At 55.9% G+C, this 26747-nt stretch overlaps 2 protein-coding genes across 2 annotated transcripts; one reads left to right on the top strand and one right to left on the bottom strand.

Moving 5' to 3' along the window:
* The first annotated feature begins 2453 nt into the window (after window positions 1-2453).
* Window positions 2454-7463, top strand: ERMN (ermin). Its single transcript, XM_048081044.2, has 3 exons — window positions 2454-4004; window positions 4333-4419; window positions 6603-7463. Exons 1-3 carry the CDS (start codon window positions 3758-3760, stop codon window positions 7016-7018), a joined length of 750 nt encoding a protein of 249 aa, XP_047937001.2. The 5' UTR covers window positions 2454-3757; the 3' UTR covers window positions 7019-7463.
* A 2283-nt stretch (window positions 7464-9746) lies between these two features.
* GALNT5 (polypeptide N-acetylgalactosaminyltransferase 5) lies at window positions 9747-26476 on the bottom strand. The gene is given in 11 exon segments (XM_066999905.1): window positions 9747-11461; window positions 13801-13962; window positions 14481-14561; window positions 16708-17031; window positions 17584-17701; window positions 18175-18294; window positions 18671-18806; window positions 19305-19424; window positions 20820-20986; window positions 24834-25825; window positions 25827-26476. Coding segments are annotated over 11 exon segments (2724 nt in total). The 5' UTR covers window positions 26190-26476; the 3' UTR covers window positions 9747-11320.
* Window positions 26477-26747: the final 271 nt, after the last annotated feature.

The following is a 26747-nucleotide window of genomic DNA, read 5'->3' as shown; positions in this document are numbered from 1 at the left end:
TCGGTGGCCAGTTCACTGTTTTTCAGGGATGGCTGCATTTCTTCTGCCTTCGTGCATGTGGTTCTGCTCTGGTAATTTCTGCTTTCAGACCAGACATTTCCTTTCTCGTGCAGCTGTTTTAGAAGTGTTCCGTAGCAGCTGGTGGCACCTAGCTCTTGTAGCAGTGAGAAGATCACGGGACGTGCTTATGTTCCTGCCTGCCTCTGCAACTCAAATAGCAAGCACGCCTTGCACATGCATAAAGCCAAGAATTCATTGTTAATATCACTCAATTCTTAACACTGTAATCTGATGTAATTATTCATCTGGACCCAACTGATACAAAAAGAAGTAGGGTGTCTGCTATGCGTGGTGCCTTTAGCATGTTAGATACTAATTCCTGTTCTCTTTGCAGCCCCTAAGGCCAGCTCTGCCCATCTCCTTTCTTTGGCTGACTGCGGGTGAGCTGTGCACAGCCATGGGGTCTCCACCTGTGCCCATGCATCCCCTGCACCCCTCTGCGTCGTGCCCCATGCCCGCTGCATTCCCCAGCGCTGCCGCACGTGTCTCAGCACCGCACCGCGTGCCTGCTTGTTCCTGCTAGGTGCACAACCTGCGGCCGGGCTGGGCCAGGAAAGCTAAGGCAGCACCCGGGGCTGCTGCCGGCAATGTGGGACTGCCCTGAGCAAGTGGGGACAGACCTGATGGAAGTGGCCGGGACCACAAGGCAGCGTGGCACCAGACAGTGTTCTGCCTCGGGGGATCTGCAGCTGGAACAGCTTTGGTAAGGTTCGCCTTGTTCATTCAAAAACATTTTTCTTAAAAGGTTAAAGAGGCAGAAATGTGATGACTTCCGTTTTGTGCAAATGAAATGTTTGTGTAGGCTCGAAACGTGTTTTTGCCTGGCTCTATTTATAAAGAGCTGCCAGCGGTGGGAGGAACCTGCAGCTGCTTCTCCCTTGTGTCCAGCTCCAACTCCGCCTGCGTGAAAATCAGCTGGGACCGCACCGGTGCCTGAGCAGCGCCGGGCCCTTGGCCACCGTGGCAGCCCGGGGACAGGGACGGGGACGGGGACGGGGATGGGGCGGGCAGCTCCTTGCTGCTGGCGTGGCTCTGGCACAGGACCTGTGCCGGCGGTGCCTGTGGCCGGGTGGGATGCTCTCCCACCGTCAGCCACCGCTTCAGTCTCTTCTCACCGGGCTTCCCAGAAAGCAAGCAGCAGTGGTCTGTTTTTCAGGGTGTCAGCACTTGAACTACTCTGCTTGTGCCCATGACCTGCAGGTAGTGTGCCCCTGCTTTGCCACTCCTGAACGCATTCCTGTTTGGAAGAGAGGCAAAGAGCTGCTCCTCCTACGGCGTCCCCTCTGGCGCTGAGCGGCTGGAGGCAGCCTCATCCAGCCCCGAGGACAGCACGCACACGAGGACAGCACGCACGCGTGTGCCTTCTCACACAGCTCGGCTGGGGACGACTCACACGTTTACGTTTCCTTTCATCCCTTGGTGGGGTGGCAAGTTAGGATTTTGAAATCTTCTGTGGGAGAGGAATCCCAAGATACTTTTTTCATAAACGTAAGGTATTTATCTAGCTGACAAAATGGAAATGCCTCGCTGCAGGTTGTTGAAAGGATGCACAGCGCTCGGTCTCTGGGTGAACCTCTCCTGGCTTGTGCAGCTGCGGGACACTGGTCTCCAGAGCCACCCTGCCCTGTCCTTTGGGTGGCACTGCATCCCCAGCGGTGACGCTGGGTTACGCAGCTTCTGCTGTGGACCTGCTACAGGGACCTGCTACGGTGCACGTGTTCCTCCCAGGCTGGGAGGTGGGGACACTGCTGCTCCTAGGAATGCGTGACTGGAGCAGAAACGGGGGGGTAGGCGATTAATGATAGATGAGCCTAAAGAACCCTGCAAATACCCTGCAGCACCTGCTTCTTAATATTTCTGATATGAATTTGAGTTACTGTGGCCCTAATGAGGCTCACCTACTTTCAAATTCCTGCTGTGCTCTGGTGTCTCTGCAATCACAGGTGCTACTTACAAAATTTTAGAAAAAAGGAGGACTTGTTGAATGGAAACTTCCTTCTTAAAAGGTCACTCGGAAAATGGTTTAGAATAGATTCATGCAAACGGAGCTTCAACCACGAGCCGCTAATTTGGGACGTTGTGAATGGGTGAGAGCTGGTTGTGTCACCAATAGATGGCACCAGGAAGTATCTCAACATGTTCCCGGAGCTTTTTGCAACAGGAAGAAAGGCAGGTGCTGGGCAGAGGTGGACAGGACCTGTCCCTGTCCTGCCCCCACCGGGATCGGGGGACAGCTCGGCTCCCAGGGGCCGCCCCGACCCGTGGGACCCCGCGCTGCTCGTGCTCACAGCCCTGCCTCCCGCACGCTGTGGATCAGCCTTGCTGCTCCCCTTGGCAGCGCGGTGCTGAGGTGCTGAGGTGCCTCCCAGCCGCCAGGCCTTTCTCAATGGTGTTTCCAGACCACGGGAACCCTAGGGACAGGACCTGGCAAATAAGGAATCACATGCAAGGGCTCTTCAGATTATTTCAGGGCTGTGGAAATAGCTTGGGAAGAACAGAAAATGATCTTTCTGCCCTCCAGCTGTCAGCCTGTGCCACGTACCCACCCCTCTCCTCATGAGGGCACCTGCAACTGGGCGCTGCCAACTGCTTCCAAATGTCATCATCCATTTGTCTTGGACAAAGTTTTCCAACCAAGGATCGATTTTTTAAATCAATTACACCAAACTCGTTTACAGCACAGTGAAAAGTTGTTGATTAAAAGATGCAAACTCACAGATGAACAAGAACAGTCAAAGCGTTTTGGCTCTGTTTCTAATCAAGGTCTGATCTCAACAAGAGGATTTCCAAATCCCAAAGCCCAAAGATGTCAAAAATGTTGTATTGTATGAAAACAAAAAATCATTCAGAGCAGGCGATTACGTTCTTATGTAAACCTGGCTTCATTCGGCAGAGTTGAGATGAGTTCAGCTGTAGTCAGGAAATGGCCAGCGCTGTTCACGCGACCCTCGCACCCCGGCTAGCTTGTAGGTCCGTCTGCTGGTTCACGACGTGTTTATCTTTTGCCTTGCCCCTTTCACGTTCCTTTAAGGAGCATTTCAGCTGCCGCGGCCCAAAGCTGCCTCGCGGAGGCACGTTACATTCTGCAGGCACTGGGCATCACACAGGATGTGCCTGGGCCCAGCCGTGGGCCACACGTGCCCCTCAAACCACGCTGGCAGCGCGAATTGAGGCCCTTGTCCGGCCGCAGCCCATGGGGCTTACGGGGCAGGAACCGGGGGCTGCGTTAAGCCGGTTACACGGCGGTGGCAGGAGCGAGGTCACCCTCCGCGGATTAGGAGGCGAGAACAGTCGGTGCTCCTGTCGCAGGGGGAAGCACAAAGGGCCGTTGTGTGCAGGATACAAAATCCCTGTGTATTACCGCGGGCTGACATGCTGAAAGACCCGCTCTACATGCCAGCACAAAAGCTGCCTTGCTTCAGATTGTTTGTTTATGTAAATTTCAGCGGCGCATCTAATTATGAGGCCGGAGCAGCCCGAGCGCCGGGCGAGGTGCTGATTGGGCCCCGGTGGCGGTGCCGGCAGACAAGCCCCCGCCAGCCCGTGGCTGTCACCGCCGGCCCCGTCTCGCCGCCGCACCACAGAGGGGACACGCGGTGACCGCGAGGACACCCCCGGAGCAGCGGCCCAGCCCGCGAGCCGAGCGGGACGGGGCCGGCAGGTGCACGGCCTGAGTGCCCCGGGCACGGTGCTCAGCATGACCGAGGACGTGCCGGTGGTGCCCAGCATGCCCGAGTGCAACGGGAGCGTGGTTCCTGAGAAGGGACCGCTCCAGGTCATTGGCATCATCGATGACATCGCGAGGTCTGTCGGGACGGGGCCCTACACGAATGCAGACACCAGCCCTGATGCGCCGCTCGCAAAAGGAAATCAGGAGGAAAGTAGAAACTCGCTGGTGGAGGACAGTGTGTGTGGAGATTTTGACGGAGAGAAGCAATGCGAAGGTAAAGTATGATGCTGCCTTTATTTGAGTATTTGGACAGAAAAGCCTCTGTTTTATGTATAGCCTTATGAATAATGGCATGTATTATGTGTGTTATTCAGAACTCCAAAGCTACAGTTAGTAGTAACAACGGCTCAGAATAATGGAGAGTCGGGGACAGATTTGAGCTAGAGGTTACAGAGGCTGAAATGAAAAGTATATGACCAAAGAAAAAAAGCAATTTTTTCACTTTGCTCTAGAATTCTGCTGCCAATCTGCAGCCATTAAAACCTAATTATTGGCACTAACTGCCCCATAAGTACATTTCTCATGCTTTATATTTCCTAAAGAAAAGCAAGAGGAAAATGATGCGACGCTACAGCAGGGATCAGTTGATCTCCAGGACACAGGAACCGGTGGCCAGGAGTCAGAGGAAGGTAATGAAGAATGCTGTGTGATGTGACTTGTTCTTCTGAGGCATAGCAATGAGTAGCCTTCAGAGATGATATTATACAGATGTTTATCTTTTTCAAATTCATTCAAACCCTCGTGCTGCAGAGGAGGGTGACTCACTCCCGTCTGTAGGATCGCAGCAGCTGCTGCCTCTCCTCCCGCGGTCTGTGCATGACACCTTTACTGTGGGGTCGAAGCACCCTGGGGCCTTGACACACGGGGTCTCCAGCCCTCCTGTCAGGATGGGAGATGCTTCGTCTTCTGCTCCATGCAGGATAACGTTTACCTGCTGATTTGTTGGATGGCTGTAAGTCTGAATTTTGCATCCTCAGAACCCAAACTCTTTCCTTCACAATTTATGACATGTCTAAAATGCCCTGATCCCTAAGTAACTAGCAGAAAATTGCTGTTCCTGTGTCCTTCCACTCGCACCTGGGTGGAAACAGAAAAGCATGCTCCAGCCAAGCCTGCCCCCCCCGCCCCTGCACAGAGCAGGGCTGGGGGCACGGCACGCTCTCTGTCTCTGTGGGTACGCCAAAATACAGTCAGTGTCTATCAGCATATTTAGTTATATCATGCGAAAGGTCACTGAAAAAGGAGGAGTATTTTATGGCCTTGGGGACAGACCTGCATGCTGATGGTGCAGGGTGAAGTCCTCTTGAAGATTTGGGACATCCTCTTAGATGTCTCAAATGCCGGCAGGATGCTCTCGGGCCACAGCCATCCCGCATCTCTCCCTCCATTGGCGCACTCACCAGGCTGCGATAAGCTGGTGTGTCTATATGTCAGCTGCCGCATAAATATTGAACCTCTCCTCATGGAAGAGCAGATTAACAACTCAGAGGAGTTGTCGTGGTGCTGGCAAAGCTTAAAGTCATTTGAACAGAGCTATAAAAGATATATGGTCGTGCCTTGTAAACAGAAACTGGTGCTGCTTTGATTAAGAAAAGAAAAAAAAATGTATGAACATTTGTCCTGGGCAAAATAATATTTCCTAGCAACTGCATGGGCTTTGAGGAGGTGAATCATGATGGTGGCTTTCCCACTCGGAGCTGACATCTACACTCCAGCTGTGCTGCTTTACAAGTGCACAATAAAACCTATTAAACGATCTTGCACAGCCCCCCATCCATCTCAGCCACAAGCACTTTATCTCTAAATTGCAGGCAGCTTTTTAGTACCTAACCAATTTAGTCTAATTAATACTCAGGACTCCACAGGCAAAATGTTGAATAGACTGTTTGTTGTGACACTGGAGCAGAGATGTGCCAAACAGGACAAATACCAGATAGCCATCCAAGTGTCGCCCGCCACCTCTGAAGCAGGGACGTGCGTGTGCCCATGTCCCTGGGAAGGCTGCGGTGGGGTCCCCGCCCCACGGCCACGCAGACGGGTGCAGGCGGGTGAGCTGCAGCTGGGGGTGCCACCCGTGACACCGCAGCCTGCCTGGGGGCTGTAGCTCTGGTCCCAGCTGGGGTGGGTGGGAGCAGCTCGTCCTGCCGAACCTTCCCACGGGGACGAACGTCCTGACTGGGGCATCAGGGGTGCTAGCAGCAGCCAGGAGGTGGCACAGGGTATGGAGCGGGTTATGAAACACCTGAGCAACACCTCTGATGCCCTTCCAGAACAGGGAGTTCAGCTGATGGAAACGTCAGGGGCTGGTACCTGCCCAGGCCAATAACCAAAGAGCTTTGGGACTGCCCTTCCTTCCAAAGTAGTGAAACGGCTCATGCGGAGGCACTGTAGCAGGGCCCCACATGGGGATACGTGTCAGCTGAGCTCTAGGAGGGTGAGCAGAGATGCAGTGCATGCAGACAGACGCGACGCCTCTGGTCCTGGGGCGCAGGAGCGGCACGTTGCACGGCCCGCAGGTCCGCACCGCCTCTCGTTAACAGGGGGCTGCAGGGAGGGCTCCCAGGAAGGTGGTACAGGAGGGGCGGTCACTAAAAAATGCAGGGGCAGGTGGCCGTGAACGACGTGGCTGTGAGCGTGCGAAGCCTTGCGGAGACAGGGGCGGGCACGGTGGGATTCAGCCTGGAGATGTCGCACGCCCAACGCGGGCGGCCTCTGGAGGGGTGAGGCGGGAGGAGCGGTGCCAGGCAGCAGGCGGGCGGCACGGGGCATGCAGGCGGGCAGCCCCCACCCGCACACCTCTGTGTTGCTGCAGGGCCGGGCGGCGGGCAGCCAGCGCTGGGGACAGCGGCCGGCCCCAGCGGGGAGATGGCGGGGACCCCCGCGGGCACCGCCGAGCAGAGAGGGAACGATGCTGAGGAGGAGGAGGAGGAGGAGGTGGAAGAAGAAGAGGAGGACACCGAGGAGGACGAAGTGCAGGTGATAGAGATGCAGGAGACCAGCGAGGCGTCCCGTCGGCAGCAGCAAGAGAGCGGCAAGGAGGTATCGCCCCCCACCAGCCCCGGCTGCAACGCCCAGGCGGAGAAAGCTGGGGAGCAGCCCAGCCTGGGGAAAAAAAATGACATCTCCAGACACAGCTACTCCCGGTACAACACCATCTCCTACCGGAAGATTAGGAAAGGAAACACCAAACAAAGAATTGATGAATTTGAATCCATGATGCACTTATAAACTGAGGTGGAGAATTGCTTACTGAGACAACAGTTCACTTTGGTTTTTGTCTCCCTCCCCCCGCCCCCCGACATATTTCTTCATGCAACATGAAGTCACCGCTTTTTGGCTTTTTGTATGATTTCATAAAACATTGTGAAAATGTTAACTTCTGTGCTTCACTTTGCCAGCAGGCAGAGGCATCCGTAGAACAGGAGAATAATCAGTTCACTAAGTGTAATACCATTTGATTTGAAGTTTACCCTTTATTTTCTATCCTTTTTTTTTTTTTTTTGTAACCATATTCAAACTCTGGTATGTCTGGAATGAGCTGGGGCTTCTGTAGCTGCAGGCACACAGGTGATCCATGCCAGCAGCCGTGCTGGTAACGAGTCGGCAGTGCAGCCGTCCCAGTGGCGCTGGGCAGCACAGGGTGAATAATAAATGCCACGACTGTTTGCAACTGCAGCGCGCTCCTTTGCCGTCTGTCCTTGCTGCCATCCGGTGCCTCTCGTGCTGTGCTAGAAACCACCATACGCGTTTTCAGCTCCACGTTGTGCTGGTGGGACGGAGGGCTGGCTGCATTCCTGGGTAAGTGCAGCGGGCAGGAATTAAGCAAGCTCTCACCCGAGAAGGCAGTAAGTCTGCTGTGGCTGTCGGAAGGCCGGGGCAGTTCTGGTGCTGCATGGGTGCCGCGCGGTGCAGCGCGGACACACACTGGTGCAGCTCACGCATGCCACCTGGGCATCCAATAAAACCGGCTGGCACCAGAAATCTGTTCTCCTGAATGCCAGCAGTTTGGATGGTGAGTTTTTGCTTTCATACATTTCTTCTCAATTTCCAGGGTAAGTTTAGATGCAAAATTTAAAGACTTTTTTCAAGGCAGGGCAGATTTTTATCACGATTTATTTTTGTCATCTGAACACAGCCTTTCTCCATTTTGAAAAATCTTTGCGTAACTACAGTGCTGTTCATTTAGTCTCTTTCAAACTGTTTTACAGAAAGCTTTGTCTTGAGTTGGAACTAAGCTTTGCAGATGTCATCCCAGAAAGAACTGGGGAAAGTTGAGAGAAGCTGAAAAGGGAGAGGAGGTAAGAATGGGGGTTAGGCTGTGACTTCAACTGCAGGCCTCCTTTAGCCACAATTGCTTTTTTAAACTATTAGTTTTACATTTCCAGCAGCACTGAATATTGCTTTGATTTTTTTTTTTTTGTTCCACATAAAGGCAATTATTTATTGGCAACGTCAAAATAATAAATGGCAATTCTGTATTGTACAAACAAAACACAGTCCTCATTGTACTATTCAGAATTGTTTATTTGCTCTTTGGCTCGCAAAAATTCAGAGGTTTGCTTGTATAAACTTATACTGCCAGTTTGTTCGCCTGCTCTCCAACAGCTGCCCCGCACCCCCACCCACTTCTGCTCTCAGCGATTCCTGTAAGGATGACGACACGTTTCTCCTAACGATTAGATTGTTACTGGGCTGTCTGGGAGAGACGGGGCGCGCCGACAGCTCCCCGTGACCTGCTGACGGTCACCTCCCGGCACACAGCCCGGCCTGCAGCGAGGCCAGCTCTGCTCGCCGGGACAACGGGCCAGTTGCAGATGTGCTCAGCCGCAGTTATAGAGTGTAATGGGGAAGAAAACGGCAAAGACCCCAGGTGAAACAAAAACCTGAGGGTAAGGCCAATGCCTGGATGTGTATGGCACAGGGAGGTGCATGCAGGTGTCTGCAGGAGGAGCAGTGGGGGCTTGGGTGGAAGACAGGGGCAGGTGTAGCACAAAAGGCAGACGTCCCTGGAGTTACCGTGTCTGTCCCTGCCGGTCTGCAACATCGGCTTACGCTCCTGGAGCCAGCCAGCGCACCGCTCCCCGCGCTGCCAGGGCCGTGCATGGTGGGGACGCTTGCTGTGCTGACTGTAGGGTCAGGCTCCAGCTGAGCATGGCCTCCCACTGAGGCTTGGATGAGTTTTTTGCTTCTGTGGAAAGCAAATTCGATCATCTGAGAGCAATGACCCCCCTCTCCTGCTTGGCTTGGTGGCTGGAAAGTAAAATGTAAACTCTGGGGATGCTCTGAGGGCCTCTTCTACAGACAGACCTCCTGCCAAACCCTCAGGGGAGCTGGAAAACGGAAATCAAGGGGCACACAGCAGCGAGTGAGCAGTACTGAGCTGAATGCTCTCCCATGGGTGCTGCCACCCAGCCCACCCCAGGGCACAGCACAGAGCAGGGGCTGCTTCTGCCCAAAGCACGTCTGCAGAGAGCTGGAGCAGGAGCTGTGAGCAGCTGGGGGGAGAGTGTGCTACAGGACCCTGGAAACGCCCCTGCTCCACATGGGGAAATTTTGCACAGAAAACAGAGTGGGGATGGTGAGAAGGGTGACCAGCTCTAGGATGCTATAACAGCAGGCCCAGACTTGTTCTGAAAATAATTCCTCTCTATTTTCGCAGTGCTAGGTTAGGGGATGGGCAGGCATGTGCCCCACGCGCCTGTGAGCGTGCTGGGAAAATGCTCTCCTTTCTGAAAACCCGGTTGATGGGGAGATCTGGGTGTTTCTGGGTGTTGTGTAACAGCGCCGCCAAGTTCATGGCCAGCAGTCCCTGAAGGCATGCTCAGGTCTGTAAGTAAAAGATACCAGCATCGAAGTGAGCATTTACACAACGGGGGATAAAAGTGCAAGTGACAAGCCTGGAGATGTGATGTGACCATGACATGAGAACACTCGCTGCCTATTCAGTGACAAATGATTGAATGTCAGCAAACAGCATTTAATGAAATTCATGCTCCTGATAAAACATGACTGCACAAACAACATCTGTGTAATTTTTCTGATAGTGACTGCAGGCGAGCAGCACCAAAGGAGGGAGATAAAATCAGGAAGACATTTGGAACAGGAGCCAATTGTGAAAATCTGTTAGGCCAGTCAATATTTTGGCAGACGCAGCCTGTCAAGTGCTGTCAGCATTGATCCTTGACGTGAGAGGTAACATTATGCTGGTGCCACTTGAAAAATCAAAGGAGAGATGTGAGTTGCTTTGTATCAGCCTGCAAATGCTGGATGGTGAAGGCTCGGCCATCGTAAGCAGCAGCGTCAGAGCCAGGGCAGTGCTCAGTCCTGCAGATCCCGAGGTGCAAAGCAGAAGGCCCGTCTTTGGAGAAGCCCGTTTGGTACCCGGGGAAGCAGCACCACCTTCCTGTTGGCGACACCGCCGTGTGCGGGTGGCAGCTCCTTGTGGCGAGCCCCTGGGAGCTGTGTGACACCGGGCTGGCGATGTCCTTTCTGTGGCGCTGCAGCGTCACCTATCTCAGAGCTCATGTCTTGTCACATCTGCATTTGTTCTGTCTAATCCAGACTTTAAAAAAACGTGAATAGCTTTTGGAGATGAAAGTTTCACAGTAGGAACAAAAGCTGCCTGCGACACCAAGTTCAGAGGGACTTGTGGTGTGCAGGGCCTGGCGGCCCGGCACGGCCCAGCCACACGAGGGCCGGTGAGGGGCGAACTCCACGGTGCCACACTCCCTGTGCAAGGCCTGCGCGCCCTCACGGCCGCCTGTGTACCAGAAGTGCCTGCTGGCTCCCGTGGGTGCCTCTGTCCATCCTGATCATGGCAGGGAGCGGCCATGGGTTATGAAGCGTCCTGCTGGGGGCTGCTGCCTGCCCCAGGCCCCACGGGGCCACCTGCACCGTCACCATGAGGGCTGCGGGTGGGGGGCACTGCCCCAGCTGGCTATCAACCCACGCTTGCCTTGCGTTATCAAGAACAGGCTTTTTCAATGCACAATCAATTCCTAAGTGAACTCTGATGCTTAACTGTCAGAGGCAACAGGTCCTGCTGGGCAGGATCCTGCCACCAGGCCCAGCATGGGCATGTCGGATGGATTTTTGTAATGCATTGCTCAATAAGCTTCCATTTCCCCAGGCCGTTGAAAAACAAATGGCCCAATTTACTGTTTACAGACTGGAGAGCCCTGGAATTATTTCTGTTAGCTTATGTCGTGTCTGGAGGTAACTACTGAACGTTTGCTTAGAGTAGGATGGGGGGGGGGACTTCAGGAAATGTTTCCATTTAGTAACAGAAAAATTATTTGAGTTTTTGCCAAAGTGTCTCACAGTTGAAGGAAACCCACATTTCAAACGTTGTTAAACCAGATGTGCTACTCTTGGTATTTTGATCTCTCAATATGCCGGTTTAAATTACGGATTTCAATTACCATTTGGAAATGAACTTCCAGTTCTGTAATTGCTGTCACAAGTCCCACAGATGCCATTGCTGAATTCACAAGATGAAAGCACGCTGTTTCTGGTTCGATTGTGTTCCCTTCAGTCTGCATAGTAATTGCCAAACTGCCACTTCTGATAAGGATTTGCGGAGTTGCAGGCGCTCACCCTCAGGGCCTGGAGAGACGGATCCACTTCCAGACAGGCGGGCGGCTGGAGGTGCTCTGAAACGAGGTGGTCCGCCTGCAGGGGAGAGGGACGGTAGGTCCTTGGACTCACGCAGCAAATGCTGTTTGAAGCCCAAGAAAGCACATTGCTCTGCTTTTCTACTGAGAGAGCTTGATTCTTTATGATATGCTTTTTTTTTTTTTTTCTGCATTTCCCTAACACGAGGTCTCTTTGCTGACTCAAAGGAATTTTGGGTGGGATCCAGCACTTACACCTGTTGCTGAGCTACGATTACACCATACCTTCTGTGCCTCGTGGCTTTTAGCTCCCTGGAAACTGAAGATTAGTTCTCTCCCTGTCCGAGTGGCAATTACCATGCAAAGGAAATCACTCCAGATGGTATTTGCAATATAGGGAAACGTATGGCAGGAGATGGATTTTTGTGTTTTGGAGTTTCTCTGCTAATGAACTCAAAGCACATTTACTGCAATGAAAAGGACACTAGGTAATTCAGCAGTGAACTTCAAATGCTGGGGTAGTAAATTGGATTATGAAAGAATGAAGAATTTGAGTGATATCAGTCCTTTTGGTTTTCACATCTGCTCATCTTTATCTACTTAACCCATGTGGCCAGCAAGGCAATACGATCAGTGCTGCTGAAGGTAAGGGATGCTCCATTTCACTTCCTAGCATTGCAATGGTTCTTACAATCATTTGGCTAATACCTAGATGGAATATTCCTGAAAGGACAAGTAAATTGTTGTCTGGGCAAAAATCGGGTCTTTTTATAAGTGGCAAATATGCTTCCCATCATTAATCTGACACAATCACTGCAGTATCAGAAGGTAAAGCATCGTAATTCCCACATTCCCAATCCCCAGAGGGATTTAAGAGACGTGTGGACATGGCACTAATGGACATGGTGTAGTGATAGGACTTGGCAAGTCAGGTCGGTGGTGGGACTTGATTATCTTGATGGTATTTTCCAACCTAAATGATTCCGTCATTCTATGATTCCTCAGCAATTGAGCTTTTCTCCAGATTTCCCACTCTGCGGCCAGTAAGGCTGATGCAAACACACTGACCCTCGCTTGCTGCCACCCTTGGACACAGCTCAGGAGGGCTTCTCAGGAGGCGCAGCGTGAACCCGGCCGGGCTGCGGCTCTGTCACTGCTGGGGCAGCAGTGTGCAGGGGCTGGGCTCAGTGGCAGTGACACCGCCCCGCCGCTTTGCTCGTGCAGGGACTGTCCCGTGAATGCCAGCACAGAGGTCAGCCAGCTCCGCAACTTGAGATGAATAAAGTGACCGTGCAGAGATGGTAAAACTGCAGCACATCAGAGCCTGGCACATTCACTTGGCTCCTATTTCCAGCCGTGCCTTGCACACCAACACAGGTAGGGCGGCAGCACCGGGTGTCTGGGACCAGCAGACGGGACTGACCCTGGGGAGAGTGGCAGTGCCCATGCCCTCGGGGACCCGCTGCAGCCGGCGATGGGCCAGCCTTGCCGGGGCACGGGCACGGCCGGGTGCTGCCCGCACCCAGCCCCTCTGGAGCAGCCGGGCTTCGGGGGGCACCATGGCTTTCCCCGTGCTGGCTGGGACCTTCGGACATGACTAACACGAGCTCAGTCTGGAACAGGTGACAACGATTGACTGTGTACCTGTACTGCTCTCTGGACTCCTAAGTGGAGGACAATTTTCTTGTACTTTTCACAAAATATCATGGGTTTTGTCAGCCTTGATGCTGCAGTGTTTTGGCTTTGAAAGTATTATCTTTTTAGACTAAAGAGGAATGGGATCTTGTCTATAGGATGAGTGTGCTACTTAACAGCTACTCTTTCTTTCCTAAATTAAGTGTTGTAAAGTATGCCATTTTATAGCTTTTTAGGGAGAACGCCACTTACAGAAGGCTGACACAGATATAGCCATGACTTTCTGTCTTTTTGCAGTGCAGGTAATAAATGTAAGTACCCATTTTCTTCCTTTTCATAAATGTTTTCAGTTAGAAAAACAACACTGTGAACTGAATGCCAATCGATATCAAGTAATATCCACGTAAGTGCTATTGATCGCCTCTATGTAAAACCAGGACTTTCTGCTATTGTTGTGCTGCAAATGGCAAAGCCCCGCTGGAGCGAGTGCCTTGGCATAGCAAGTTTCCATCTCGCTCTCTGGCCGTGCTGTGCAGTAGCATCAGGCTACGGTTCGTGTTGGGTGGCGAAACCTACAGCAGAGCGCAGGTTTACAGCCAGGCGGTGAAAGGCCGTGTGGGCAGGGGACCGAAGGGGCTGCCTTCATCTCTGGGTGACAGCTGGCTTTGGTGAGACCAGCGGGCCCCCAGGCTCTGGGCCCCACGGTGGGCTCGTGCCGCTCCGCGTGTGCGTGGTGGGACCGCCGCCGCCGAGGCCACTTACCAGCTCCGGCCGGGCCGCCGCCAGGCTGCTGTGCTGCCAGGCCAGGCTGCTCTCCCAGCCCGCGCACGGCCGCAGCCCCAGCGCTCCCGTGGTGCCTGCCGGGGCGACGCACAGGTCTCTGTGCCGGAGCAGCCGCAGCCAGGTGTAGTTGAATTTCTGGTCCTGTGGGAGGGATGGCAGGGAGCTGTCAGCCTGCGCCCTGCGCTGCCCTGCCGCAGCCCACCCGCCCGATGCTCTCAGCACCCACCGTGGGAGCTGTGCCCCAGGAGAGGACATCTCAGGGACTGGCAGAGCTCAGGAGAGAGCTCGTGCCAGGGCAGCCCGAACCCAGCACGTGTGTGCCCCTCGGCAGTGCCTGCTCCCCCTGGTGCACCGGGGCGAGTGCTCAGCGGGGTGCAGCTGGTGCTACCGCAGCACACTAAGCAACGGTTTGTGTGTGTCTGTCCCCATTCTCACGTGCAGGCTCATGGATTTATCTGACCTTCCTGCTAGTTCTGGGGCAGGGAGCTTGTGCCTGGCTACAGCCCCTGCAAGCAGGCAAATCCTGCCCCTCGCTGCTCCCAGCTCCGCTTGGTGCGTCTGGGGCAGGAAGGACGGCACGGTCAGCATCAGCCCTGCAGGCGAGGTGAGGTCAGTGTGGGGAGGTGCTGTTGCGTGCTCAGTACGCAGGGCATCCTTACCTCGTTGTTAACATCACACGTCTGAAAAGCTAGAGTGGTGTTTTCCACAGTGATGCATCTTGCTGTGGCTATGTTAACAAGCTAGAAAATAACAAAATGCAAATTTAGACACAAATTGTCAAGAAAGAGGAGAGGCTGTTACAATACAGACACTGATTAATACTGCCAACGGAGCGAAGCAGAAGCATTGTGTCACAGTCCTTGGTGGGGTGTGTAAGTGCACACGTGCTCTGTTACACGTTTTTCTAGCATGAGAAGCCTGAAACCATCCCTTTCTGGGAGCATCCACAGCTGGATGAGACGGGCTTTTTCCTGGGATTCCTTTGGACACAGCTGATGTTCCCATTCTGCAGATGCCCCGAGCACCAGCTGCCCACCATGACCCCTGTCTCGCTGCCACCCCGGGAAGGAGTGCGGCCCCCCTGGGGACACCATCCCCCACTGCCATCCCCCTACTGCTGCCACCCCCAGGGACCTGCCTTCCCTCTTCCCCTGGCAGGAAGCAGAGGGATTTCTGCGTGTAGTGCTGCACCTGACGCGCTCGCTGCCCCACCGGCCTGTTTGTCACCTAGGCTGGCGGCCCCGGCACCGTCACCCGAGGGGGAACGCAGCTGTGGTTAGGCCAGGCCTGTCTTTGATTCCTTGCAAATGTAGATTGCTGAAGAATTTCTGAATTAATCCCAGTGAATAAGTAGGCTATTCAGAAAAAAAGTTCTCAAATAAATTTGGTTAGAGTTCAGCACAGCTGGAATTTGCAGAGCTAGCTGAAAAACAGATTTTCTGCCCTATTAAATTTTGAGAATGAAGATAAAAGAGCCATTCAGGTGACCTGAATCAGGACAAAGCAAGGCACCGTTGTGAACATTTTCATGAACACAAAACTGAAAAGTGGAGATTTTGCTTCTATTGAAACAAAGGTCTCTATACATGGTCTGACTGCTTTGCACTGATTTGACATAAGGTTTTATTGCTCTGAGTGAAAGAGCTGAAAAAGTAGATGTTTTCCAAAAATTCATTTTTTTTGACGTTCTCAAGATTATTACTGCTAATCATTTTTTTTAAAAAGTCACCATTTTTAAAAAAAAGTCAACTATGCCGGTGTTTCACTGAAACCTTTGTTCTAACCCAAATGGTGTTTCCTAAAAGAAAGCATAGGGGGCCAGGTACCAGCGGCCGACGGGCTGCCCTTGCGGGCAGTGCCCAGCACGTGTGTTCGTGGCTGCAGGGAGGCAACGACCGAGGCTGCGGGCACGCTGGGACGGACGGCGGCCTCCGAAGGGATGAGCTGCTCATAATGCGCTGACGTGCCCAACCCCAGGGGTTTCCTACGCCTTTTCCATGAGCAGTGAGAGGTCTCACCGTGCTTGCAGAGCCACCGCCCAGCGCCTTTACGGTTCGGCCATGGAACCGCAGCACGGACCGCGGCCAGCAGGCAGCCTGGCTGGGCTGCGAGGGATGCCCGTGAGTGGGAGCCTGCACGTTACGCCCTTGGCCTGCAGACAAGCCTGAAGCGTGGCCAAAAGGCTGCTGTGCTTTCCCCGGCTCCCTGAGCAGCCTGTGGAGAGGTTCGAGGCTGCATGCCTTGGCAGGGAGGCAGGGGACAGGCAGTGCTTGTTCTCACTGCCAGCCCCGTGGTCACAGGGTCCTGGCCACCTCTCTGCAAGAGCCTCTCCTGTGGCTACACTCGGAGACGCGGGGCGGGCACGGAAGGCAGCAAGCCCTTTGGTTTTGAATCCTGGCATCACTGCAATTTGTCTTACAAACCAGGTATTTAACTTACATTATTGCAATTATAAATAAATTGCAAGCAATCGAGCGTGTTTTCTGAGCAGCACATTTCAGGTTTCAGGATGCTCCAAGCAGCAGCTGATATTCTGCCAGGGGCTAGGCCCGGGCCGGGTTCAGCAGCCACGCTTTGTCCCGGTGTCATTCCCCTCCTGCCTGTGCCGAAGCGGCCCCGCGGCATGCAGGGCCCCGGGTGGTGGCAGCGGCCCCATGCTGTGCCCTGCTGGACCCCGGGCAGGTTCCCAGCAGGAAGTCAGACCCTGGAGCTGGGGCTTTTAGTTCTTCCCAAACACACTACCGGGATCCCGACCGCTGTGACAGGCTGGGTACTCAAAAGTGCTACCACATGCCAGGCGTACAGAGACAGGCGCACCAGGATGCTGCCGCATCTCTAGCTGAAAGCACTTTTAAATGAAGAACACCAAGTGGTTCGGGTACGTACCAGCCCGCTGGCTTTCACCAGGGGAGCCTCCAGGTCCGGGTAGACGTTCTCCAGGTACCACCTGAAACTTCTGCACTGAAGCCTCTTTCGCAGCGCGATTTGCTGGGTCAGGTCGCCCACATCCAGGCGTCTCAGGACCAGGTGGTACGCGTGGCCGTAGAACAGCTCCTTGTACTCGTCCAGCCAGACCTCTGCGACACGGGCCAAGTTCCTCTCCACCGTTCTTATCCGATCTTTCGGGAAGGAGTAAGGGTTGTCATTCCTGAAAATATGCCCAACTCTGGAGCACGGAATAATCTCAATCTCTCCTCCGCACATCCAGACCTGAGGAGCAGAGGTTGCTTTGAGAGAAACACGGGCCCGGGTTGTGCTCTGGCTTTGCGCACGCCAGGAAGAGAAGCAGCGAGGGGGCCAGCAGCGGGCTCGCTGGGCTGTGCCCTGCCAGGAGGGACAGGGTCCCCCAAGCACCCAAACCAGACATACAGTAGCTTGGAGAAGAGGAGACTGAGGGGTGACCTGATTAATGTTTATAACTATGTAAAGGGTGAGTGGCAGGAAGATGGGGCCAGGTTCGTCTCGGTGACACCCAGTGACAGGACAAGGGGCAATGGGTGCAAGCTGGAACATAGGAGGTTCCGCTTAAGTATGAGAAAACTTTTTCATAGTGAGGGTAACAGAGCACTGGAACAGGCTGCCCAGGGGGGTTGTGGAGTCTCCTCTGGAGACATTCAAAACCCTTTCTGTGTGACCTGACCTAGCTGTTCCTGCTCCGGCAGGGGGACTGGACTAGGTGATCTTTCAAGGCCCCTCCCCGTCCCTAACATTCTGTGATTCTGTGATTCTGAGATAACGGACAGGCTGCCGAGAGCAACGTACCTTGAATGAAATCTCCATATTTTCACCTCCCCAAACATCCAGTCCTGAGTCGTATGTTCCCAGCTCGAAGAAATACTTCTTGTCGATGGAAAACAGGCCACCCGCCATGACCGGGCACCTGGGAACAGACGAGCAAGGTGGCACATCAGTCGGTCACAAAATACCCGTCCCTTTCACCTTGCTTCTACAAAGGAATCATCAAGAAAATGTCAGTTACTGAATGCTCGGGGATGGTGCCCAAATTTGCACTTACAGCATGGACCATAGGATTTGTCCCTTCAGTGCCCCCTGACAAATGCAAGATTAAAAAGATGGTGTTTCGGAGCCTGAACTCTGTAATGGGAATGGGAGGGAAACACAGGGTGGCACAGCACGCAACGGTACGTCCAGGCAGCACCACGATGCACCCACAGGGCTGCAGGAACAGGAAACACTTGGTGGGCTTTGGTGAGGTGAGGTGATCTGCTGCGCTGGGCCACTGCATCCACCGTCCTTACCAGCAAAATGCTTGGCCTGGAAGAAGCCTCTGTGGCTAAATCAGTAACAGCAGAACAGGCTGGTTCACAAACCTCTCAGATTCACTTTCTTTACCTTATTATATCAGTTTCCTTGATTTTATTTTTCTCAATGACCTCTTGTGGAATCTGCCTCCATCCAAAATTCATGGGCCAAGTAAAAATCCCACGTTGAAAGTTATCCACGGTCATGTAGCTAAACACAGAAAAGATGGAGATGACTAATTCTGAGTCACATTCCTGATTGAAATGTCACACTTAATGAGCAAAGAGGAATATCTGTACATAATTAAAACAAGATTCTAACAAATTTCATCAGGAATCCTGCTTAAAATTCATGAAAAAGTGAAAAGGTGTGTGCAGTAAATAAAGTGGCCGTGGCTGCTGCTAATGTTAATTTGACTGTGTAGAAGTCAGCTATATTGCATATCTCCTGTGAAATACTGTGGAAGGCTGGTTAGAATGTTTGTACGTATGTCTTTTTAAAATTAACATTTTTATGGCCAGGGTAAGAGGTTTTCTCAGGGCAATGGTAGGAATTTCTGGGTTTCCCGGTGCTGTGAGAGTGTTACCTCATGTCCTTGTCGCTGATGACCTCGATAACGGGGCAGGCGACCTTGGCCCGGCTCAGGCGGACCCTCTCCAGCAGCGGCTCCAGCCACCCCACATTGCACTCCACGTGCGAGTCCAGGAAGGTCAGGACGTCACCTGTGGGCAGAAGCCACGGGCACCATCAGGCTCTCACATCCCGGGCACCCCATGGGCTGACGGTGCCACAGCCCCGCACCCCGGCACTTCCCGAAATTTCTCCGGGAAGCAGAGCTACAGCAAGTGGAGCTGCAGATCCGAATGGCCGCTTGCTGACACCTTCAGGTGCCAGACAGCCTCTGCCTGGCTGCTGGGTTTGGCACACCAAAATGCCCCCTCCCAGCCACCCGTGTGCCTCCAGCCCCTCAGCTCTGCAGGCTGGTGCCGCTAGGGCAGGGCTGCAGAACGGTGCCTGCTCAGCACGGTGTCTGTCCGTCTGCTCAGCACGGTGTCTGTCTCAGCACGGTGCCTGCTCAGCACGGTGTCTGTCCGTCTGCTCAGCACGGTGTCCAGCCGCCCGCCACGCGAGCTCAGCTCGGGCAGCGAAGCGGGGTGCGGGCAGCCGGGATGCGGCGCGGCGGGGAGCTTGTGCAGGCCTGTGGCTGGGCCTCGCCTTACCTTTGGCAACCTGCGCTCCCGCCAGCCTGGCCCGTATCAGACCGTGCCTCTCTTTGAGATGCAGGATCTTCACTTTTGGGAACTGTGACATGTATGCGTCGAGCTTCTCCTTGAGGTACTCTGTGGAGAAGGAGAGAGCGAGGCTGATGTACCTGTCCTATGCCTACTTCCAGGTGTGGGAAGCCGCGGGCAGAGTCCTCCTGGGGCATCTCCAGACACACGGGGGTCCAGAGGTTTGGGGCGCAAACTGGGGTAGTTCATCATCCAAAATGGGTATTTAACTGGGTATTTAACTGGGTCAGAGACTCCAAAAAATATTTTTATTTTTAATTGCAGTATAACTGCAATTAAAATTTGGTTGTCAATTTTTTCCCTTTGGCTAAAACAACTTTCTGTGTGTGTGCTTTACAAATTTCTTGGTATTACGCACCACATCTGAAGACCCAGCACGAGGGTGTGCTGTGGCACATCACTGCTTTTCAGGTCACATTTGCCACGGCTTCCCATGCTGTGGGGACAGCTGGTGGAAAACACTCAGGACAAAGAGGGTGTGAGGAAGGTGGCACGGGGCCGGCACGCAGGGCTGCCTCCGTCTGCCCCCGGCACACGGTGCGTGGGCAGGGCCCAGCTCCCCCGCGGGCAGTCCCACCCCTGCTTTGTGTCTGCAGGAGGGCGCAGCCGTTTGCCAGCCACAGGTTTCGAAAGGCTCCACGAGCAAAGCATTTGCAGACACGTTTGCAGGGGGTCACTGCTGCTGCTATTAGGTGACAGCAATGTAGAGTACGGCTCCCCGTAACTCACTCGTGCTAGCGAGGTTTCTGCTGCTTCACTGGCTCATGAGAAGACACCTAGGGAAGCCAGGAGGAAAGTAGAGAGGAAAACTGCAGAGACATTTTGGAGAGGAGATGGTATGAACATGTTTAACAATTATTTAAGAAATGAGCAAACAGAGCCCTTTTCCTTGTCTCTCACATGTATTGCCTTGTTGCATTATGGGCTCTTTCGGAAAACGTTATGTGCTGCCATCAGCCTTGCTGTCGAGACAGCACCTTCAGTGAAGAACCAGCAGTTGAAAAATTACATCATTTTAAAAACTGTAAGGGCTGAAGACAGCAGGGAGCCAAAGTATTACACAGCAGAGGTTTGATATGATGTGAAATGTCTGTGACTACACAAATGAAGTCACTGTGCATGCAGACAGGGACAGATTCTGAATGCTTTTATCACAACTGCCCCCGCATCTGAGCATCCCTGGACGTGTGCGCCTGCCACCAGCACTGAAAACCACGTGCACCCATCTGGAAACTGTGCAGAGAAGGCCGAGAACATCTTTATAAACGCACGTGCCCTCGAGCCAGGACACCTCGTGTGTGCGCAGGCTGCGTAAGCACTTCAATACATCGAAAGAAGAAAATGCGATTTCTTCCTGCAATTCAGAATTGAATTACGGAGAACAAATTGTATTTTGGCCTCAAGTTATATTAGTTTCATAAAGGTAGAAGCAGCTTCGCCTACCTTTCGTGCTGAAGTCGTCCACCAAAATGATTTCCTCGACCAGGTGGGGAGGCGACCGGCTGAGGACGCTGTGAACGGAGCGCAGGAGGGTGGACCACACCTCGTCCACGAAGCACATGATGATGGTGGTGGTCGGGAGGTCGTCATGGACCCGCTGCTCGGAGCACCTGCAACGGCAGCACAGCTGCTGTGCCCTGAACGCCTCCGGGCTGAGCACTGCTGCGAAATGCGCAGGGGGGGGAAGTGGGAAACGTGGAACATGGGGGCTCGGCCCGCCACGGGGCTGGGTCGGGAGAGCAGGGGGCAGCCCTGCGGGGACAGGATGCACCCACCCTTTCTTTCCAGCAGGGACCTCTCTTTTCCTCCCCACCCCCAGGTGACAACATCTCCTTCCTATGAGCAATAGGAAGGTGCTGGGGAGCGAGGCCGGTCCCAGCTCTGCACCCTGGTCTTGGGGACACCTGCGGGGAAAGGACCCCTGTGCACAGGGTGCCCTGCTGTGATGCTCTGAGCACCTGCAGGCGTGGGACCCCGGGCTTCAGGAGGTTGCCTTGTCAGGGAAAAGTCAGCAGCACGCTCAGAGTGCAGGGAATGGCCATTTCCATGAGGGGCCACTCGGCAGGGCAACTTGTGCAGCCGGCAGATGGTGAGGAAGGGTCTCCCGGCCCAACCTCCGCACCTAACTGCCGTGCAGGACGGGAAGATGCCCAAAAATCCACCTGTTGTGTACTGGCATTGGCGGGTCCGCTCCCCCAGCACCCTGCATCTCATGGCCCAGCACCCACACCTCCCCGGGAACACCCAGCGCCGCCGGCCGTGCCCCAGCCCTGCCCAGGGGCTGCGAGCAGCACCCACGTCCCCCGCAAACCGCCCGCAGCACACGTCCCGGGGGCTGAGGGAGCGACAACATCTCTCCCCTGCCTGTGAGTTTGTCATTTTCTTCTGTGACAGCCCAAAACGCAACGGCTGGGTCAGGCCTGTGTCTGCAGTGTTTGAACAAAAGGTCGATGAGCAGCTTTTCTCATCGCTATTTGCAATTCAAGCACCGCTTCGCTGCCTGCCTGCGGGGAGCTGGGCTCCTGCAGCAATCCATCTCCAAGGGCATCTCGAGGCACCCGGGACGCCTCAAGGAAGAGCTGCTCGCCCCCGAATGCGCCGCTTTATCCAGAACATTCATGACGCACTGGGACTTGCTTTCTCTCATCCATAAGCTGAGGTCTGATAACAGGTTTTCCTCTCTTTCTTCCAGAGCAGACCTCCTGCAGGCAGGACAGGCAACAGCCTGCCTGCGGATGCAGAAAACGAATTTATCAATGGTGAATGAAAGCTCCTGTTCACTCTGTTATCAACAGCGGACAGCAAACAGGGCCATATACATATATATACACACATATATATATATGTGGGCCTGTACAGAGAAGTGACTTTTTCCTCTCGTCTGGATGAAGGGGCCCTCGGGTTCGGCTGGTGCCGGCCCAGATGCTGACACCAAGGCACCACACAGCCCAGCACGCGCGGTGCTTTGAAGAAAACTCAGAGGTGTTAGCTAACCAGGAGTGCTCTGGGTAAGTGAAAATAGACCCCGAATTACAGACCCCTCACAAGGCAGCTTCCCCAGCACCGGGCCCTTGCCTCCAAGGGGCAGCCGTGCAGGATGCGGGACGGGGCCAAGGCAGCACGTGGTGGAGGGAAGTGGCTGCAACAGGCTGAAGCAGCTCTTTGAGGCAACCTCAACGTGAGGAGTGCCTTCTTCTCCATTACATAAAAAATAGGCCTTCTAGGCAGAGTGGTGGGTTCATTACTGTTGACCCACAGCTAAAGGTTTTTCACAATGTTCTATATGAGTTTGGGCTCTGTTTCTTTGCTAATTACATAAATACACATATTACATATGTATGTATAATGCTTAATATATAACTACTATTAAGCAGAAGTCAAATTCTGTTGGAATTCCACCCCCAGAGAGGCTTCTAAAGAAAAACAGTCCATAGCCTCTGTGTTTGGCTAACTTCATCCTTGAAGTCAATCAAGTGCAGGCTCTTACATTGCTGAAGTTGCTTTGGAAGATCTTTACGTTGGGTCTCCTGCTCCCGAGCCCGGCAGCAGCCTGGCACTGCAGCCCTGCTCTGCCCCACCTGCCCAGCGCAGCCAGCATGCCATGCCTGCTGGCACCCAGGGCTGACTCACTGAACTGTACAGTGGCTTGCAGCACCTTTTTTTTTTTTTTTTTTTTTTTTTTTGCCAAGCCATGAAATCTGGGTCCCTATCTAAAGCCAGGTAAATTGATTGTTCCACGGAAACTACCGTGGTAGCCTGGGAGAAGCCTGGGGCATACAGGGGACTGTGCTGCCAGCACCTGGGCTGAGGCAGGGTGCAGGGCTCCTGAACCAGGCTCTGCATCGAGTGCTCTGCCTGCAAACGTCACGGCTGCCCTGGGACATTTAACCCAGGCTGCGTGGCTTTTGCATCTTGCCCCTCCGTGGGCGGGACTCTGCCTGCATGCATCGCTGCAGAGAGACGGCGCTCAGCATGCACCAGTGCTGGTCAGTAATGCTCAGCAAGATCGAGACAGACTGCGGTGAGCTGGCCTTCACATCCGGCTTTCCCTGTGCCAACAGGCTGCGTGCTCAGAGCCTGCACAGCTCCTGCCAGCGCTGGGGTGCCCGCGGGTGCTCCCCACGTCACCATCCGTAGGGTGCAGCCTGACCCCATGTGGCAGCACACGTCCCGGAGCCAGGGTGCTGGGACCAGCCCCTGTTTGGCTAAGGTGTTATCCCGGATACCCCAGCGGCTACGCCTTCCTTCCCGACAGGTGCCTGATTCATCGGAGGCGGGTGGGTGCTCCTGGAAGGCAGGTGTTCTGCTCTACAGCTCTCCAGGGCTCGTCTTTCAAGTCTGGTTTTGAGCCACGTCGGCTCTTTTTCTGTATGCAGCTGGCTCCCATAGCTGGCATCTTCTGCACGCTGGAAAGGTGCTGCAGCTCCTTCCCTGCCTTGCTCCTGCCTCTCCAGGACTCCACCTTGGCTCACAAAGCGAGTAATGACAGCGGCACAGGAACACCTGCGTACTGTCCTGTGTGATGGGGAACGGGTCACAGCACAAAGCCCGTGCCACTGCTCCCATGGTGGGGGCAGGAGGATTCACCTGAATTTGCACCTGTTCTAGACCTTGTCTGCAGTTATTCAGGCACAGCTGCTCTAGAAAGGAGCCCTGTGAACGTCTGCCCCTTCTGTTGGCAAGGTACTGCCCACATCTTGCTTTGCTTTTGTATGTGGACTACGGCAGGGGGTTGGTTTGTTTTTCAAAGTGCAATACTGACATTTGCAGACTCAGCCACGCATTGCAGGGGGATGGCTGTGAAGCAATTGCTTACCAAATCACAATTCTGCCCACGGGTCCCGAGCTCAGACAGCGCACACCCACGTGGTGCTGGGCAGCACAAGAATAAAAGTGCCATGCAGCAGCCAGCGATGCTGGGGGGAAAAAGGAGCAATCCCACGGACATCCCAGCGCTGCCTCAGCTGCAGGCAGCCACGTGCCGAGTCCTTGTCTCAGCATTCGTCAGGTGGCTTTGCCCAGGAGCCCCCTCCGTGCCCTTTAGGTGGGTGAGGCCAGCGGGGTAGCTCCGCGGGGGGAGAGGGACGGCCAGCGGCAGCTCCAGGCATGAGAGCACCAGTGCTCCTGGGCAGGGAGGGCTTCAGCTGCCCGGGCACGTTGGTGGCGTGCAGAAGTGGTTGAGGAACCAAACGCACGGAGAGCGATACAAAGCAGTGCTCGGTGCAATAAGACAAATAAAACATTTTAAGGCACAAAAAGGCCCGAGCCCCTCATGTGCCCCAGCCTCTTTGGACAGCAGGGAATAGCTGAGCTGGGAATTTTACCCAGCTTTAAAGTTAGCAACGAGCTCCTCTCACTGCTGCCATGCCCGCAGCCAAGGCCTCGGTGCGCCCGCTGCCCTCCCCGGGAGCCCCCCGGCAGCGCGGCGCAGCCCCTGCGCAGGGAAGCACATCTTACCCGGCAGGCCTGGTGTCCGCCACGGCTCGGTCTACAGGGATCAGATCGCTGAGGTAGACGTTAAAGTTTCCTTCCTTCCACCTGCTTTTAGCTTCTTCTTGCTTGTCGTCAGGGACCGCCACAGGATGCCCAAACTGCCCGGGAGCCTGGGGGTCTCTGGGGGCCAGCGTTGCGTCCACGGCCAAGACCCTGTGTGTCCCGGGGCTGCCCCCCGGCCGGGCTGCGCGCCTGCTGCCCGCCGCCCCCTGCCTGCCCCGCTCGGCTGCCCCCCCGGCGGCTCCCGCTGCCCCTGCCCCTGCCGCCCCAGGGGAGCCGCGGGCTGCGGAGCGCGGTGCTGCGGCCCTGCCGGTGGTGCCGGTGGCGAGGGCGCTGCCGTGCCTCGTGGCTCGGAGCTGCGGTGCTCGGCGCGGCTCGGGGCTCCGCGAGGAGTTTCCCACGGCGACGGACCCGAGGCTCGGGGTCGCTGCGCTGCTGCCGGGTTTCGCCCCCGCTTTGCTGATGAGGACGAAGCGTTTCGCAGGGGACGCCGCTGCCTCTCCCGCTCGGGCTCCCCGGTGCCCGGGCGCGGCTCCCCGCCCCGCTGCCCGGGAAGGCGGCCGCGGTGGGCTGCCGGGGGGCGCCGGGCTCCCGTGCGCGGCTCCCTGCGGCACGGCCGCCCCAGCCCCGGCTTGCTCCGCGGGCTCAGGCGCCGGCAGGCCCGGGGTCCGGGCCTCGTCCCACGGTCCCCCGGCGCTTGCCGTGGATGGCGGTGCCCCGGGCAGCCGGGCCGCGCTCGCAACGGCGCTCGGTGCCGTGCCCGCTGCCGCCCTCGCAGCCTGCGCCGGGGCTCTGCTCGCCGCCGGTGCCACGTCGCTCCGCGCGGCCGCCGCAGCCGGGGGCCGCCCGTCCCGTCGGGGCGCGGCCGGCTCGAGGGAGCCCCCCGCCCGGCCCGGCCCCGGCCCCGGCCCCGCTCCCCGGCCCGGCGCAGCGGAGGGCCGCGGGCCCCGCGGACCGCCCGGGGGGGGCCTCCGCCGTGCCGCTCGCCGCCCGCCGGGCCGCGCCCCCGGCCGGGCTCCCCGCCGCCGCCGCCGCCGTCGCGCTCTCCGCGGCTCGGCCCCCGCCCGGCCCCCGCGGCGCCGCCGCCCGGGAGGGGTCGGGGTCCCGCCGCCCGCCGCCCGCCGGCCCCGGGGGGCCCCGCCAGAGCCGGCCCCGCTCCCGCTGCCCCCGTCCCGCCGCCGCCAGCGCCCGCTGCCCTGCGGCGTCGCCGAAGGAGAGCCGGAGCGCTGCCATGTCAAAGAGCAGCCACACGACAGAGGCCACGAAGACGAAGGCCAGCGCTCTCCCGCTGCCGCGGAAAAGCTTCCGGAGCTTGTGCATCCTCACCGCGATCCCCGTCCGCCCGGGCGGCGCCGGGGCCGCTGGCCCGTGGGGGGGGCGGTGCGGCCCCCGGCCCGGCCCTGCCTTGCCCTGCCCGGCCCGGCTCGGCCCGGCCCGGCCCGGCCCGGCGGGGGGAGCCTCAGCCCCGGCCGCCCGCCGGCCGCTGCCTGCGTGGCATCCTGCGGCCGGCCCGGGGCAGGGAGAGCGGCCCCGCAGCGCGCCCCGCGCCCCGGCCCGGCTGCTGCACACGTTGTCCGGACAGCAAGGAAGGTGGCGGGGCAGATTTTTTTTTTTTTTTTTTTTTCCCCTCTCTCCACCCAGCCCTCAAAGCCTGCGCTGTAACTCAACACCTCCTCGCATAAGGAAACTATTTCAGGCCATTACCCAGCAAACTTTCTGCCGGGCTCTTACCTCCCGGGTCCTCCCGGCTGTTAACCGTTTAGGCAGGGCTTTGCCCGAGCCGGAGCTCTCCCCCCGGCCCGCGGCCCCCCGCCGCCCCCCGCCGCCCGGCCGCACGGCGCTGCCCCCGCCGAGCCCCGCTCCCCGCAGCGCTCCCGC

The sequence above is a fragment of the Anser cygnoides genome, chromosome 6, assembly GCF_040182565.1.
Source record: "Anser cygnoides isolate HZ-2024a breed goose chromosome 6, Taihu_goose_T2T_genome, whole genome shotgun sequence".
NCBI classification, from domain to species: Eukaryota; Metazoa; Chordata; class Aves; order Anseriformes; family Anatidae; genus Anser; species Anser cygnoides.
The sequence above is the reverse complement of the archived record's forward strand: the minus strand, read 5'-3'. Positions and strand labels throughout refer to the sequence as shown.